Source organism: Urocitellus parryii, chromosome 5, assembly GCF_045843805.1.
Source record: "Urocitellus parryii isolate mUroPar1 chromosome 5, mUroPar1.hap1, whole genome shotgun sequence".
NCBI lineage: Eukaryota > Metazoa > Chordata > Mammalia > Rodentia > Sciuridae > Urocitellus > Urocitellus parryii.
The window spans coordinates 194,532,806-194,549,992 of record NC_135535.1 but is presented as its reverse complement, the minus strand read 5'-3'; the positions used below and the strand labels follow the sequence as shown (position 1 = coordinate 194,549,992).

Below are 17,187 nucleotides of genomic sequence, written 5' to 3'. Positions count from 1 at the left end.
CACAGAAGTAGAATCCAGAGGTAGGAGCCCTGTGAACCTTCCAGAAGTTTCCAGTAGGGTAAGAAACAAAGCTGGCAGATAGGAGAGAGACCTGCCCAGAGTTTCTGAAATCCATCAGATAAATCATGAGTCCTCTCATTATTCTATTTGTTCTCTGACAACACACTTAGAAGTCAGTCCCATCAAGATAGAAAATAAAAACAGACAAGCCTGCCATCTTTTGGAGGGACAGCATTCCTAGGATGCCAAGCATCCCAAAGCTTGTTGTTTTTGCCCCTGTGGAATGGGCTCTGCTCATATTCCAGGATGTGAAATGTCTCCTGCCTGGGCAGGGCCTGGCACTGGCAAGGGCAGGAGAGAAGCAGAAAAACTGTGTGTGTGAAGGACAGTCCTGTTGAATGGAGACGTCTCTGTGCAGTCAGAGAGCTTTGCTTAGGTCACAGGTCTCATGGGATTTCACGCGTGGAACTTAAGGCCTGTTGGCGTCTCACTGGGAAAATTTCAGAGGCAGCTTCAGTCGGGCCCCTCCAGGTGTGGCTGAGTTGCAGTGCCAAAACAAGATTCGACTTTTCTCTCTCCCAGACAAACAAACCAACCACAAAGGTAAAGGAGCACACATGGTCTCCTGATTTGGGAGGCTGGGTCAGGTGAGGTGGTGGTGAATCCACTCTCCTGGGTGTTTATTTATTGCTTTGTGTATTAGCCCATATTTCTAATGCAATATTGGCCTCAGGGCTCAGGCTAAAGTAGGCCCAGACTCAGCTTGTCAGCACTGTTCCAGCTGCTGCCCAAGAGGCCCAAGGTGCAATAATAGTCCCTGCTCCTGGGAGCAACAACCTGCAGGGGACGTCCCCCTCACATTCCTCCTTGCCTCACCCTCCAGGGCTGCCTGGTCGTGCCCCTGCATGACTTCCCTCCCTCTTCTCAGGTGGCTTTGGAAGAGTGTGCTTTGACCCACCCTCCTCTACTCGGGGCACAGAAAGCAGAAAACCCTAGTGATTTAGAAGCACCTAGGCTTTGAAGGCAATCTGACCTGGGTTTATGTCCTAGGTCTTTCCCTGACCCATTTAAAATCCTGAGTTTCCTCACTGTGAAACAGAATGATCACCTCTGTCTCAGAGAAGGATGAATGTGATAATATGTATAGTGTGCCTTGTGCAGTGCCTGAGATGATATGCTCAAAGTAAGATTTCTTGTTATTTATTTGTGCATTACAAACCCATATTATAGTATGAGTTTCTCTGGGAAAGTGTATCTGAAAGGAAACACTTGTCACTCCTCACTCTGACCTTTACAGGCTTCGGGGAGCTGGGAGTCGGTTGAGGTCCCAGGTCTGGTAGTCTGATTTCCAGTCCAGCTTCATTACTGCCAGCTAGGTGAACTGGGCAGGTGAATTTCTACATCCTTCCATCTTCTCACATGGAAGATGGCAATACCCCTCCTCTCTAGGATCACGAGGAGGACTGCCTGAGTTAGTTTAATGAGGACCTTAGATTGGTACCTGGCAGAGTTTAGCACCACCAACAAAACAAAATAAAACACAAACCCAATATGTCCCTTGAGAGAGGCACTGTCATTTTTACTCTGGCTTTGACACCTCTTAGGGGAAGTGGGTGTGAGGGGGCCCAGGCCACCCAGATAGATGCAGGTGAAAATCTCCAGCCTCACCCTGAACCTGGGGCATGCTCAGGCTGTTGGTTTTCTACCAGCTCCCATCCGAGTTCTGCAAACGAATGATCCGGAGATTCCAATTAAAGGTCCACACAGCTCTTAAATCCGTTCCTAAAAGTCCTCAGAGCTAGAAATGTTGAGTAAATATGATTTCAATGCCTACTCAGTGAAGCCAACAAAGAAGGTAAGGAAAACCAAACAAGATAAAATAGAGTCCCCCTCGCTTGGCTGTTACAGGGCTTCTGAAAGGCAGTTGGCCCTGTCCCCCTTGGTCTTCATATTGGGACCTCTGGAGGAATCCAGACATCTGTTTCTCCAATCATGTTTCTAATGGGATTGTTTTCATTGTCTAAAATGACCCCTTCTCCTGCCCATCCTCCTAAAACAATGATTTTCCTCCTCTTCCCCAGACCTTGCTTCGAGGCTCTCTCTGCTCATGGGAAGGCCCCCTGCACAGTCCCCCTCCCTTTCTGAACGAATTTCCTCAGCCACCAAGCCTCACCTCTGCAGCAAAAGTCTGTAGCCCAGGTACTCTCTCTCCCACAGCTGTAATTTGCAGCTAATGTCTGATCTTGGGTCTGGGATCCAAGCATTGTGTATTTGTTCTTCTTTAAAGCTCCCCAGAAGATTCTAATGGGCAGCCAAGTTTGGGAATGCAAGGCCAGGACCAATCTTTTCCGACTGTCATGTGCATATGAATCCCTTGGGACTCTTACTAAAATGCAGTCTGAGCCCATATGGGGAGGGGCCTGGGATCCTGCATTTCTATCAAGCTCCCAGGCCAATTTTAAGCATCTGGGAAGTCCCATCTCCCAGATAGGAAAATCAAGAGCCAGTGAGGAGAAGTGACTTGCTTGGAGGGACTTGGACATAGGTCTTCTGACTCCAGTGTTCTTTTTGTGTTTTTTCATAAATAATAATAATAATAGCATATAAACACTAAGAACATGGTGAATGACAGAAGAATTTTTTCGGTATTCTTCATTTTATTGCTTTTTCCTGAAAAGTGCTCAAACAGGACCTTTGGGTGTGTGTGATAATATATAATTTGTAATATGTTGGTAATAATTCTTAGAGTATTTCTATATGATTAATAATCTTTATATCATATTTTGGGCGGGGGTACCAGGGATTGAACTCAGGGACACTCAACCACTGTGCCACATTCCCGGCCCAATTTTTGTATTTCATTTAGAGACAGGGTCTCACTGAGTTGCTTAGCGGCTCTTTTTGCTGAGGCTGGCTTTGAACTCATGTTCCTCCTGCCTCAGCCTCCTGAGCTGCTGGGATTACAGGCATGCACCACTGTGCCTGGCTTTTTACCACATTTATATAGCGTTTTATCATAATTTATTTTGGGTACTTTGCGTCATGCACCATGTCTGGTGTTTCTTTTATACTATTGCATTTAATCTCCACAGCTATGCTATGAGGTAGGTATCATGGTCTCTTCTATTTTTAAAAGAAGAATAAGGCTTATGGGCATAAAATAAATTGCCCTCTGCTAAGTGGTGGAGCTGGGGTTTGAACCCAGGACCTGTCCACAAGGTTGTGTTTATTTTAAGCAAGCCTTCCTTCTTGGTTCCTCATCAAGGAGCCAGAAATAGTTTTCTCCTCCTGGGTGTCTCCCCCAGCTCCACTCTAAGGACAAGGGGCTGAGCTGGTTGTTCACCAGAAGAGCACAGAGATGGGTACATTGCCCTGCCCTGGGTCGGTCTGTCTGTGTTTCTGTTTGTCTGTCTGCCTCTGCTGCTTTCATCAGTGCCCATGGGCACCTGCTCTGCCTCGTGTGCTCATGGCCACCCCTGCAGGGCACGCTGTTCCTCCACAGGAGTGCACTGGGGTCCCACGGCAACCTGGAGCCTTCCAGCTTGTGACTACATGCCAGTGACACTGCCAGGATTTGGGCCTTGTGAGCTGCAGGACAGCTGGACATACAGGACACATGGCAAGAAAACCACCGAGGCCTTGGGTAGCCCCTGCAGATCCTGTACTACTGAGTGGCCGGGGCTTTCTTGCCCTGTCTTTGCTCCTTGACGCAGTAGAGCTGCCTTCCTCTCAGCGGAGGGTACGGAACCATCCCTGATCCATTCACCCAAGGAGAACGAGGGGGGAAAACCAGTCCTACCAGTGGCCTGAGCTGGTGCTGTGAGGTCTGAGGTAGGAGACCGGCTCCTGTCCTCTTCTGTGGGCCACCTGCAGCTGCCTTTGCCCCTCTTTAGTCCTCTCTGTCCCTTCCTGTGTCCTCCTGTGCTCTCAGTGTAGACCATCAGATCTGCCAGACAAGTTCAGTAGTTCTGTGTCTTCTAAGTGACTGACCGGTCCCCTTACCAGCTGAATCAGAATCTCTGGAGATGGCACCTAGACATCTGGGCTGTTTTGTCGAAGTTCCCAGCTGATTCTGAAGAGCATATCAAGGCAAGACCCACACCTCCAATTCCATATGAGCAAGCAGAGCTCAGTGACTCTCCCTACTGGCCCAGAGTTAATTGAATGCCCTTGATTCTCACCTGTCTCTTGGGTCATGTTGAACCCAATGTCCTCAGGTCAGTCCCCCTCTCTGCTGGAACAGCACACCGGCAGAAGCTCTTCTGTAAGAATGGGAAGAACTTTCTGTGCCACAGGATAGGATGGTGTCTTATAGAAAAACAAGGGGGGACTTTTTGCTTGCTGGTAGCCACTTCTGGTTCCTCACTCCCTAATATATTTTTATTTTAAAGACAATGACCTATGATTATATAAGCCTATAGACCTACTGCAAATAAAAAGATAGGTAAAATATCCAGAGTAGAAAAATCTATAGAAACAGAATGAAGCTGGGTACGGTGGCCCACGCATGTCATCCCAGAGACTTGGGAGGCTGAGGCAGGAGGATTGTGAGTTCAGAGCCAGCCTCAGCAACTTAGTGAGGCCCTAAGCAACTCAGCGAGACCTTGTCTCTAATAAAATATAAAAAGGGCTGGGGACGTGGCTCAGTGGTTAAACTCCACTGGGTTTATTCCCTGGTACCAAAAAATGAAAGAAAGAAAGAGAGAGAGGGGGAGGGAGGGAGGGAGGGAAGGAAGAAAGGAAGGAAGGAAGGAAGGAAGGAAGGAAGGAAGGAAGGAAGAAAGAAAGAAAGAAAGAAAGAAAGAAAGAAAGAAAGAAAGAAAGAAAGAAAGAAAGAAAGAAAGAAAGAAAGAAAGATGATGGTTACAGGGGCAGGAGGCCAGAAGAGACTGCACTGATAGGTAAGGCATTCTGTTCTGGATGATGGAAATATTTTGGAATTAGAAAGAGGCTGGGGGCTGGGGATATAACTCAGTTGGTAGAGTGCTTGCCTCACATGCACAAGGCCCTGGGTTCAATCCCCGGCATCACCAAAAAGAAAAAAATAAAAGAGGTGTTGGCTGCACACATGGTGAAGGTGCTAAACATCTCCAGTCATTCACCTTAAAACAATTAATGTAGGTTAAGTGGATGTTCCCTCGGTACATGAGATTTTACAAGTGTAGGCAATTTGGAGAAGGTGGAGACCACCTGCCACACCAGGGTACCACCCTGGAACCACACCAGCTACCACTCAGCTGCCGGGGCGCCTGCTTCCTGACTGTTTTCTCCATGGGCATCCCAGGGACCCTGTTTGCTCTTCCACTCAGACGGGGTCCAGTTTGCCTTCTCAGGGGCTGGACACTGTCTGCTCCCCTGTCCCTCCCCAAGGACCCCCGGGGGGCTTTTGGTATTGCAAGTCTGCTCTCTCTCCACGCAACCCCCAGGGCCTTGCAGAGCTCACCGAACAGCCCCGAGCTGCCCAGAGCTCCCCATCGGGCACCCCAAGGGCAGACGTCTACAGCTTTGCCATTCTCCTGAGGGACTTTATCCACCACCAGGACCACGCGCCCTCGATGAGGGCAACCTCGATGAGGCAGCCTACGGTGACGTTGGGAGAATCTGCGGGGAGGCTTGGGGAGTGTGGGCTAGCTTTGGAATGTTTTTTTTTTTTTTTTTTATTAATTGTTTTATTAATTTGTAATTTATTCCTTTTTTGTTTTAAAAATTTATATTCTTTTAATTAGAAAATGAATTAAACATTGGTTAAAACAAATATCGAGTTACTCTCAATCATACGCTTGTTCTAGCTGCTAGGGGGATCCTATGGGAAAATGGGCCATTTTTCTACCTGGGAAGTTCAGACAAAATCCTTCCTATGGCCTGAAGCCATCAAAGGTCTCTAAATACCTGGCCTAGGTGGCCTTTGGTGTTAGTCTCCTAGGGCTGCCGTGATGATGACTATAAACTTGGAAACTTGAAATAACAAAAACATACGCTCATGTAGTTCTGGAGGCCAGAAGTCCAAATTCAAGGTGTCAGCCATGCTCAGCTCCCAGTAGGAGCTCTGAGGACGATTCTGTTCTGTTTTTGGCCTACTCTGGCTTCTGGTGGCTGCCCTAGCATTCCTGGGCTTGTGGCCACATGGTCCCAAGGCCTGCCTCTGTCTTCACATTGCCTCCTTCTCTGTGAACTTATTCTCTGTATGTCTCATAAGGACACTCGTCATTGAATTTAGGCCCTTGTGGATAGTCCAAGATGATCTCAACACAGATTCTAAATTATTTCTACAAAGACCATTTCCCAAATAAGGTGATTCTGACTTGGGCATGTCTCTTTGGGGACCACCATTCAACCTACCACCCCTTTCTAATTCCATCTTCCATGGCTCACCCCTTTCAGTCCTACTAACCCCCTTCATGTGCCTCCACAGTGCCAGACACATTCTCACCCCAGGCCCTTCGCCCATGCTGTTTCTGCTGCCTGGACAGTCCTCACCTCATATTCCTATATACAAATCGGCCTCATTCTTTCTTAAGAACTACAAACGTCTTCATCGTGAAATATGTTCATGCATTATTCACTGATACACATTTTGATTGTTTCCCATTTTGGGCTTGTACAAGTTGCAGCAATGACTAATCTTGCATTTTTGCACACAAGGCTGAATGTTTCTGTAGGATAGATTTATATCCTATAAAATGAAAGAGATAAATACATTTAAAATTTGTGATAGTGCTGCTCCAATGTCCATGTATAAAGAATGTGTTCAGGCTTCTTTTTTGCTGTGTTGCCTCTGAATAAATGCTGATGCCTGTACTTCAGCCCTGGAGATTTGATGTCATTGCTTCCTGGGAATCAAGGTTTTAGAAGTTGCCCAGATGATTCTAGTATGTAGCAATGCAGGCTGAGAACCCCTGTCTTGGGCTGGGGGTGCAACTCAGTGGTAGAGTACTTGCCTAGAGGCCTTGGGTTCCACCTCCAGCATTGCGAAAATGAAAAAATAAAAAAGGGGTAACCTCTGCCTTGGAGAGGGGATAGGTGTGTAAGTGTGTGTGTGTGTGTGTGTGTGTGTGTGTGTGTGTGTGTGAGAGAGAGAGAGAGAGAGAGAGAGAGAGAGAGAGAGAGATTCTAAGTAAACCCAGCCCATCTTTCACTCTTGAGGGTTGTTTTCCTTTTCTTTTTCTTTTTACATTTTTCTTATCTTGGAAATCATTCCTAGTTGATCCTCATTGGCTTATCTCAAGTCTCATCTTTAAATCAACTCTTCCCTGAAGACTTAAAATTAGGAGGCCCTGTGAGTCTAGGCAGTTGCTTTTAAACCAGATTCTAGTTTCTAATTTGTGACTAAATGAAACGGAGGTAACTCAAGATCCAGGAGCATCTGACTTTGGAATGATTCTGATAAACCAATGTGGATGAGGCCCACATAAGATCCCTAAGCCCAGATCCCATCTTGCAGTTGGGGTCTAAGGGTGGCATGGGAGGGTTCTGTGGATGATCAGTACATTCCTGCTCAGTGTAATCTTCACATGTTGAGTGAGATCCAGTCACATGGCCCTGTGTATACTCGATATTGTAACCAGGAAAAATACAGTGTGTACTTAATTCATAGACCAACACAGGTCTTTTATTAACTTCCTATACTTCCCTACAAACAAACCTGCCTCCAAGAACTGAGTAAATATTAGTCCTTCATGCACAGCAGGCCAGTGGTTCTCAAAGTCTAGTAGGTGTCAGAATCCCCTGGTGGCTTGCCCAGACTCAGGGTGCTTGAGTCTCCTGCTCAGGGTCTCTGACTAGGTAGGTCTGGGCTGAGGCCTGACAATGTGCATTTCCATCAAGCTTCCAGGTGAGTCGCAGTGTGGGAAGCGCTGGCCTTGGTCCTCCTGGTCTTTGGACCAACCCATCAGCTTCATCTGGGAACTTGTCAGAAATGCACATTCCCAGGCCTTGCTCCTCACCTGCTTGGCTGGAAATGGGGGGTGGGCCCAGAGATCTGTATTCGCACCCCCACCCCACCTGAGTGTAATGTCCATTGCCAAAGGAAAAGAAAGGATAGCGAAATGAGTACTAGACTGCGGAAGACAGTAGTGGGAAACATCTGGCCACATGTCACTAGGTACAGGCTCATGTCCTCCAAGGAGCATGGCATGGGTGGGCTCTCAGAGTCCTCTATCATTTTATCGACTCTCCTGGCATTTCTTAGAGCTAAGTTCAGGACGACAGAAGATGAGTACTGTCTTCTGTCACCAATGCCATTATTGTCCCTTGAGTTATGCTTCATTAGGAAGTAAAACATGATTTCCCAGAGTACAACTTTACATATATTTTTTCAGAATATTTTTAGGCCTTTACATATAGACTTAAACAAAATCATCTTTATATACCATCTTGTAACATGTATATGTACATATATATTTTTTGTAACATGTATATGTATAAATATATATATAATATTATTACACTAGTAGATGGTCTTTCTTTATTTGGATTTCCTCAGTTTTTGCCTAATGTTCATCCTCTGTCCCAGCATCCCGTCCAGGGTATCCTGTTGCATTGAGACTTGTTAAGCCTCTCTGGAGAAACTACTCAGACTTTCCTTTTCTGATGACCTTGACATTTTTTCAGGAGTACCAGTCAGGTATTTTGTAGAATGTCTCTCTCCTTTGGGATTTGTCCAGTTTCCCCCAGCTCTCTCACTGGGGTTCCATATGTTGGGAGGAAGACACGGTAGAGGTACATTGTCACTTTGATGGTATCACATCAAGGGCGTACTGTGGACTTGGCTGTGGCTGTTGATGTTGACCTTGATCACTGGTTGAGGTGGTGCTTGTGGATTTCTTTGGTGTCAAGTCATCCTTCACCTCCTGAGGCCACACCGTCCTCTTCCTTCCTGTGAAAGGAAGCTACCATGTGGCCCACACCTGAAGGGTGAGGCGGGAGGCAGAGTACCTACCCAAATTATTTGGAATCCTTCTCTCTGCTCCGTTGATCCATTTTCTCAATTATTTATTTCTATCAGAGTGGACTCATGGATATTCTATTCTTGGGTTATAATCTCGTTGCTCTAACTGTTCCATCTTTGACCATCCACATTCCAGGTGGCATCTGTGTCTCTTCCACACAGAGTCTCTGCCGTGGGTTCTGTCTAATTCCTGAGCGCATCCCTACTCTCTGCTTCTACACAGGGCTCCTGGCTCCTCTCCTGTATCCCCTGCCACTGTACAAGAGCAGCCGATTCTTCAAAGAGCCCTGGTTTCTGTTGTTGGAGGACAGTTTTAGAAAGACCTGAGACTCCCTGGGGAGTGTTGTGGCTTCTAGACTCTGTCACTAGACAGTGCAAGGAAACATGTATATGTACAAATGTATCCAAAATTATACACACAAGTGCGCACGCACACCTGCACCTACATTAAGCTAGCTGTGATTTCATCCTGGCATCTCTAAACTAATCAATAACCACCATGGTGCTTTCTAGCACCTGCCCCCCTTATCTGTAAGCTCTGTCTCTAACTGTGAGAATCCTGGCTCCCCTCATCCGCCATCTGTTACCTATCTGTTCAATCCCAGTGTGTGTGTGTGTGTGTGTGTGTGTGTGTGTGTGTGTGTGTACAGCGGTTTAATTGTGGGAAATTAGGATGTAGCAACTATGAATAATTCCTGACTTTAGACTTATCATCTTACATCAGAAGTTATGGAGGTCTGTACCTCCTCCACCCCTATCTTCAGTGTGATCTTACATCTTACAGCATATATTATAATACAATTGAATCCTTTTATCACTGTCTGAAGTCCATCTCCAAATCTTCTAATTTTCTACTTAGTAACATACATTTGATATCATCTATGTAGTTGCAAGTACTGTAATTTTTAGACCAAATATGTGTACATTATTCTCAAAATTTGGGTAAATGGCATGCTTAATAAATGTTGGTTTACACCAATGAGAAAGTGAAAAAAAGGTTTACGAAACTGAGTAGAGAGATGGAACATGGCCATAACATTTATTGGTTGTTAAAATTGGTTTTATAAAACATATCATATGCAATGCAAAATTGCATAAATCGCACTTTGGGAATTTCCAACACCAAATGCTTATTTATTCTTGAAATCATATAGAGGTCTGATTCACTTCAAGAACTTTTAAGCTACACTTAAAAAATTCTTGACTTAGAAACCACTTAAGGGCTGGGGATGTGGCTCAGGCGGTAGTGCGCTTGCCTGGCATGCGTGCGGCCCGGGTTCGTCCTCAGCACCACATACCAACAAAGATGTTGTGTCCGCCGAGAACTAGAAAATAAATATTAAAAAAAAATTCTCTCTCTCTCCTCTCTCACTCTCCTCTCTCACTCTCTCTAATAAAAAAAAAAAGAAAGAAAAAGAAACCAGTTAATTGCCGGGAGGGGTGTGCCTATATGTTTTCCATTAGAATTCTTTATTTTCCATGAGAATTTATAGTATTTCTATTAAAATATCCAGATTTCTCAAGAATGCTTCTCTGTTCTATTTATTTAAAACTCAGTTTGCAAATGTAAGAGCACAGCTCCTGTTTAAAGGGAATGCACTAGGTGGCCAAGCTCAGGCATTCAGTGATCCAAATCCCACACAATTTCCAGGAGTCATCAATGAATCAAAGACCCCGTGGCACCAGTTCTGCATCCACCTTCCCTGCCGGAGAAGGGTGACGAAAAGGTCATGGGCATGGTGAGGGCATGTTGGGATGGGCTCCAGGGAAAAGGCCCAGCTCCCCTCCCATCAGGAGAACTGTAAGAGAAGCTACAGGGTGAGTTAGATGTGCAACAGGTGTTTTCTCCTAGTTGGGTTACTGTCAGGATTAAAACCAATAGCTGTGATGGGTTCCTTGTCTCTCCTCTCCCCTCCCTTCCCCTCCCCTTCTTCCTCCCTCTCTCCCTCCCTTCCTTCTCTCCTCCTTCTTCATGTATTGACTCAGTGCCTGCCACACACAAAGCACTGTGATAGGTGCTGACAGGAGTGGAATGAGGAATTCTCCCTTTATTTCATAAAAATGAGCCAGATATGAATAATTCCACTGCCCTCTGTTCATTTTAGACATCACTAATCAATGAAGGCTCTCTTTCCCAGGGAGTTTTGATATGACCTCAGAATCTTTTTCAGATCAGCATTCCAAGGGTTGCACCTAATCAATTGAGATTGGATTATGGGATAAATTTTTTTCATCAATTTAAAAGTAGTTTGTTCATCTTTAATTTTGGTGGTGCTAGGGATTGAATCCAGGCCTTGCACATGCTAGGCAAGTGCTCTACCAATGAGTTACACCTCCAACCCTACAGTAAGGTTATACATGCAACTCAAATAATTTTCTCAATAGTAGCTTCCTTCACATCAGATAATTGTATCACTTTTATACATTAAAATGTCACTATGCTAGAGGTAGTTTGAGCAGCTGGTAGAAGGAGCCTGGGTTGGAGGTCAATTGTCTGCTCCTAATTTGGCCATTTAGCTATGCATTCTTAACATAATGGCCCTTATTTTGCATTTCCCAGATCATAATTGTTTTTTAACTTCTGAATTTTAAACATTATTTAAAATTGATGAATGAAAAAATTTTATATTCATGGTATAAAATGTGATACACACATTTGTGAATGATTAAATGAACTTGTGGATGATTACACATACATACACTTGTGGATGATTAAATGAAGCTAAATAACATAAAGGTATGTCTCAGGTCCATTGATATGTGCTTACTCAGAAAATATGGTCCTGATGTTAAGGCAAGTCCATTTTCTGAGTCTTAGTCTCGTCATTAGAAATGAGTAATGTTTAGATTCATTTACGCTCTCTCTGAAGAACCTTCTAGAACAAAAACCTGTAGGATCTAGATGTGCCCTTTTACGTTGGGGAATCTAAAAGGAATGACCCATCCTGACATGTACAGTTTTCAGCTGGCCATGTCCCTGGCAGGGAGCATGCTGGGAAGTCAGGGGAGGGCCACTGGGTGCCAGACTCACCTCTAGGCACTTTATACACATAAGCTTCCTAAATTCTCAGAATAGACCTGTGAGCTATTTTTACTATCCTCTCTTTTCAGATGAGTAAACCGAGGCTCAGATAAATGAAGAATGAGGCTGGAAGGGACAAGCTCTGTTCTGTCATGTGGCCTCATGGCCATTGTCCATTGGCAACCGTTAAGTAGGAAAACTTAAGGGTGAGAAATGTTTTCTTGGAGCATGTAGCTGGGAGCTGTGCTCCACTGCGCCTGTGGTTTGGAAGAAGATGTTAACATCTGAACTTTTTAAAAGCCACGTGAGCATACCAGATAGTATGACGAGCAGGCTGGAAGAGTATGCCGACCCCTGGAGGACAGACTGGAAGAGAGGACCGGCCAGCTGATGGCAGAGAAGAGGAGGTGGAGAAGCTCCTGTCTACAATACTGCCCAGGCTCTCCGGAGCATTGAGGGTCTTGTCAAACTCAGGGAGCAGCAGCAGCACCAGGAGGACCCATTTGTTATTTTCTGAACAGGATGTCACTTTCTTCTAAAAGAGATCAAACATTTTTGCGTGCATGTAATTGATACACCCGGTTAAAGAAAATAGGGGCAAAACTCTCTGGTATCCATAGGAATCACGAATAGACTTCTTTTAGATGTACAGGATGGTGAGATTCACTGTGGTGTATTCACATACGCACATAGGAAAGTTAGGTCAGATTCATTCCACTATCTTTCCCTAACCCATCCCTCCTACCTTTCCTTTTGTGTCCTCCACTTTTTGTCTATTCTTCTTCTTCTTTTATCTCCCCCTTTTTGGATTGGATTAGCTTTGGTGTATCAGAGGAAACATTCTATCTTTGACTTTTATATGGAAGATGCAGCAACAGGAGAGTGACCACTAGATGGCGCATGGGTTCCACAAGTCCATCGCTTGTACCTCCAAATCTTTTTGCAAGGGTGACCTCAGGTTCAAACATTGTTTCACCTCTGTTTTCACCTATGCACTCTGGAAAGGTTTGGAAGAAGCACTCGCTGTTAAAATTTCTTTACATCTGTATATCTTGAACTACCAAGCGGAGGCTGGAATTTGAATGTGAATAACTTGAGATTGTTTGATTTTTACTGGTGGACTGGTGAGTGATTACATTTGCTCCACATTTGCAGAGCAAGGTCCGCTTTATAAACTGTAGGGGAAAATGAGATGCCCTTGGCAAGAAAACTCTTTGTGTAAAGGCATCTATGTGACCTCCACTACCCAACGTCTCCCCTCAATTTATATCATCAATTAAAATAGATCTCTAGAGAAAATGCACGTGGAGAAATAAATGGATGTCAAAAGAAGTCTAGAGAGTGGATTTTGGTAGCCACAAACCTAGCCCACAGAAGCCAAAAGCCCTATGAGGACAACTTTGCAGTGATTTGTGGGAGGTGAGATGAAGAAGATCCTGTTCAAAAAAAATTAGAGCTCTTCAACGACTTGTACAGTTTGTTTGATCGCATCATTACAACCTACGATGTGTGCAAGGTGAGACAACTTGCTCCTGGCTGTGAAGCCACAGCTGCTCGTCCTGTGCACGATTGAGGGTGGGCATGCCTCATGCTAGCCAGGAGGGAGGCTCCGTTCCCACTGGCAGACCCTCTCGATTCACAGCCCAAGCTCAATATTTCATTCCCGATCGTCCTTTTGCAAAGGGTTTGATTAGTCTCAGTGCCATGTGTTTGTGCCCTGTGTACTTCCTTGGGTTGGTCTCATGGTGAGCGTATTTCTAAAGAGGCATTGATCTTATGGGGGCTAATTCCGCCCCTCCCTCCCGAATTTCTTTCCTCCGGATTCAGAGGCTCAGACCTGTACTCCTTTGGAGGCTGTCTTTTTGACCAAAGTGTTACTTCTGCTGTTAGGATCCTTAGAAATTTATAGTGAAGATCACTCCCAAGTTCAGACTTTCAGATTGGAGCTAAAGGGGAAGTGGCAACAGTTACCTGCCTGGTGCTGCTCAGGGCGAAATCTGAATATGTCCTGAAGTGGGAAGCAGCTGAGGGGAGGACAGCAAATCCAGCCACCATCTGGCTCCTCCAGGTGGCGCTGCTGATGCTGCTTTCTGCATTTTCCGACTTTTTGAATGGGGTCAATTGTGGCTCCAGGGACAGTACTGTGTGCTCGTGGTCACAAGTATTTGGTGGGCAGCTGCAAGGGCACCTATTCTGACTATGATCCCAGGACAGAGCCTTTGTCCATGGTCCTGGGTCCAGCAAGATTTGGGGACAGCGTAGTCATATCCACACTCTGCTGAGATGATAGGTCCTCCATGGTTATCCCTGAACAGTCCCAACAAGAGAACCTCAACACAATCAGTGAATTAATCCCCTGATGGCATTAATTGAGTGGTAACTGAAGACAGATGGGATGTGGCTGGAGGAGGTGGATCATGGGGGGTGTAGCTTTGGCATGGACAGGACAGCCTTCCAGGACACATCACACACTCTGCCAACAGAACCAGACCACCCTGAAGGCACCCACTGGAGTTTTCCTCTTAAAGTGATCTTCCCAATTTTGCTTTGCAGGGGCTAATTTGCAGCCACTTTATATTTCTGCAGGATGCTCTCATGGTGGGGAGAGGCTTCCTAGAAGCAAGTGGGACTTGTCCAAAGTTGATTTTTTTTTTTTGTATAATTTGGGGGCCAACAGGACAGAAGTGTTTTTGCTGCCGGGGCTAATGCGGCAAAGGAAATTCTACCTTTCCCACATCATCTTTGGATTCTGCTAAATACAATTGTATCTGGAAAGGGTTGAAGCTTTAAGCTTCTGCTTCTTTATTACTCTATTACAAATGAAGGACTGATTTTATCAGGAGGATTGGGAGAGAAGAGAACAGATGGGGGAGACACAAGATCTACAGGTGTATAAAGAAATACATTTTATATGGTATGGCACACACACACACCTGACTTAATCCATCAATACGCTGCTGCCTGTCCAGTTGGTTCTGGTCTTAGGTTGGGGAAATATGGTCACCAATTCTGTCACATTTCAGAGGCAGATGCAGCGGCTGTGAGGAGGGCTCAGTAGAAGGAGGATTTGTGGAGAAAGCAAGGCAAGGTGAGGAACTGGAAGAAATGCTGATGCTTGGATGGGGCTGAAGTCAGCAAGAGTGAGGTTCCAAGGCATGGCGCCCCAAGGCGGGGGCTGGTGACAAGGACTTGCCCTCTGACTCTATCCCCACCTGCGACCCACTGCCTCCCTTGTGAAAAACAAAGTCTCTTTGTTACTTTGTTTTCAGGTTGAAACATTGAAGACGCATTCATGGTGGCTAGTGGACTTCCCATGTGCAACGGAACCCGACACGTGGATGGGATTGCCACCATGTCTCTTCCCTTCCTTAGTGCCATCCTCCACTGCCAGAGTGGGCACATGCCTGAGGAGAAGCTCAAGCCCTGGATTGGCCTCCACACAGGTAGTCAGAACTGATGGCAGGTGGCCTTAGGGTCCAGGTATGGCAGCAGGGAGTTCTGGCCTCAAGTCAGACGTCTAAGGCTTTTAGGAACACAGTTACTGAATGGTGTTATGGTTGGATGTGAGGTGTCCCCCAAAAGTTCATGTGTGAGACAATGCAAGAAGGTTCAGAGAATAAATGATTGGGTTATGAGAACCTCAACACCATCAGTGAATTAATCCCCTGGTGGCATTAATTGAGTGGTAACTGAAGGCAGATGGGATGAGGCTGGAGGAGGTGGGTCATTGCGGATGTAGCTTTGGGTGTATATTTTGTATCTGGAGAGTGGAGTCTCTCTCTGCTTCCTGATCATCATGTGAGCGTCTTCCCTCTGCTACTCTTCCACCATGATGTCCTGCTTTGCCTTAAACCCTGAGGAAGGGAATCTGCTGTCTATGGTTGGAGACCTCTGAAACTGTGAGCCCTCAAATAAACTTTTCATCCTCTATGATTGTTCTGGTCAGATCTTTTAGTCTCAGCAGTGAAAAGTCTGGCTAAAACAAATGGTAACAACTTCAGGGGAAACAAAAGATTGATTTGTCTTTGTCTGTGTGTTTCTGCTCAGCTAGGTTGCTTGGTAAGAATATGGGCCACAGTGACTCCGAGAAGTTGAGTCAAACTTAAAGAGAACAAAAACCAGGACAGGAACCCCAGGCTAGCTTTTTCTCCTTGTGTCTGTATCAAGTGCCCTTTGATGTGTTCCATTTGGGTCAAACTCATGGGAATGTGATCCCTACTAGGTTTAATATTCTTCTATCTCTGAAAATTCTTCATACTCTTTGAACAAAGGGTCCCATGTTTTTTATTTTGTGTTGGGACCCTAAAATTATATAGCTGGCATCCTTGTCCTTATCTTTCAAGTCTGAACTAAATGAAACCCAATCTCTAATCAGAATCGATCACTCCTGTGTTTGTACGGTGCAGGTTTTATTGACATCTCTAGTGCATGAACAGTGTGGTCAGAAATTTGTGGCTTCTGTGGTTTCCCCCTTGTAAACTCTAAGAGGTATTGCCAAGCTCTGTGCCGGAGGGCACTCAGTGGATGTTTGTGATTGTTCTTGTTGACCTGAGATATACTCAGGGGTCCAGCCCATTGGCAGTCCCCCCTGCAGATGATGTGGTGGCTAGTGTGGGGGGAATTCACCATGACCGGATACTGTCTGTTTGGAGACACCGTGAACACGGCATCCAGAATGGAAAGTAGTGGTTTGCGTGGGTATCATGTATAGCACTCTGTGAACACAATATGGCTATCCCTCCCATCCCCTATCGTTAACCAGAGGGTATTTTTAGAAGACGCATTTGCATTTTGTCTCCTATTTTCCATCAGGAGGAGAAGGTCATTATCCACTCAAACAACACTGATCGTGAGCTGTATAAACAGAGTTTTGTTACTGTGTTCTGGCTGGAGCTATGTAGACTCACATGGCGCCCCTCCAAGTCTTACCATTTTAGATGGACATATAATAAAGCCATTTAAATGAAGTGTAGGAGTTGGAAAACTTTTGATGAACAGGGCCAGACAGTAAATGTTTTTCACTTTATAGGCTCAAAATATTTAATTCTGCTATTGGATCTCAAAAGTAGTAGTACAAATATGTGAGCAAATGAGCATAGCCAAGTTTCATTAAAATTTCATTTGCAAACACAAATGGTGGGCCAGATATGGTCTATGGGTGAGATTTTGCCAATACCTGATGTATGTTCTTAGTGGTGCAGAAGAAATTAATGATGGG

At 45.3% G+C, this 17,187-nt stretch overlaps 1 protein-coding gene and 1 non-coding gene across 2 annotated transcripts in view; both read left to right on the top strand.

Moving 5' to 3' along the window:
• Nucleotides 1-17,187, top strand: part of LOC113182981 (guanylate cyclase 2G-like) — a 64,840-nt gene that overhangs the window by 46,006 nt on the left and 1,647 nt on the right. Inside the window, 9 exon segments of the mRNA XM_077799123.1 lie at nucleotides 5,310-5,585; nucleotides 10,615-10,702; nucleotides 10,705-10,765; nucleotides 12,270-12,319; nucleotides 12,322-12,372; nucleotides 12,375-12,427; nucleotides 13,909-14,107; nucleotides 15,254-15,412; nucleotides 16,523-16,663. Of these exon segments, the coding sequence (XP_077655249.1) occupies nucleotides 5,310-5,585; nucleotides 10,615-10,702; nucleotides 10,705-10,765; nucleotides 12,270-12,319; nucleotides 12,322-12,372; nucleotides 12,375-12,427; nucleotides 13,909-14,107; nucleotides 15,254-15,412; nucleotides 16,523-16,663 (1,078 nt within the window).
• Nucleotides 4,961-5,033, top strand: Trnav-cac (transfer RNA valine (anticodon CAC)). Its single transcript has one exon. It is a non-coding gene; the product is annotated as a tRNA-Val (tRNA).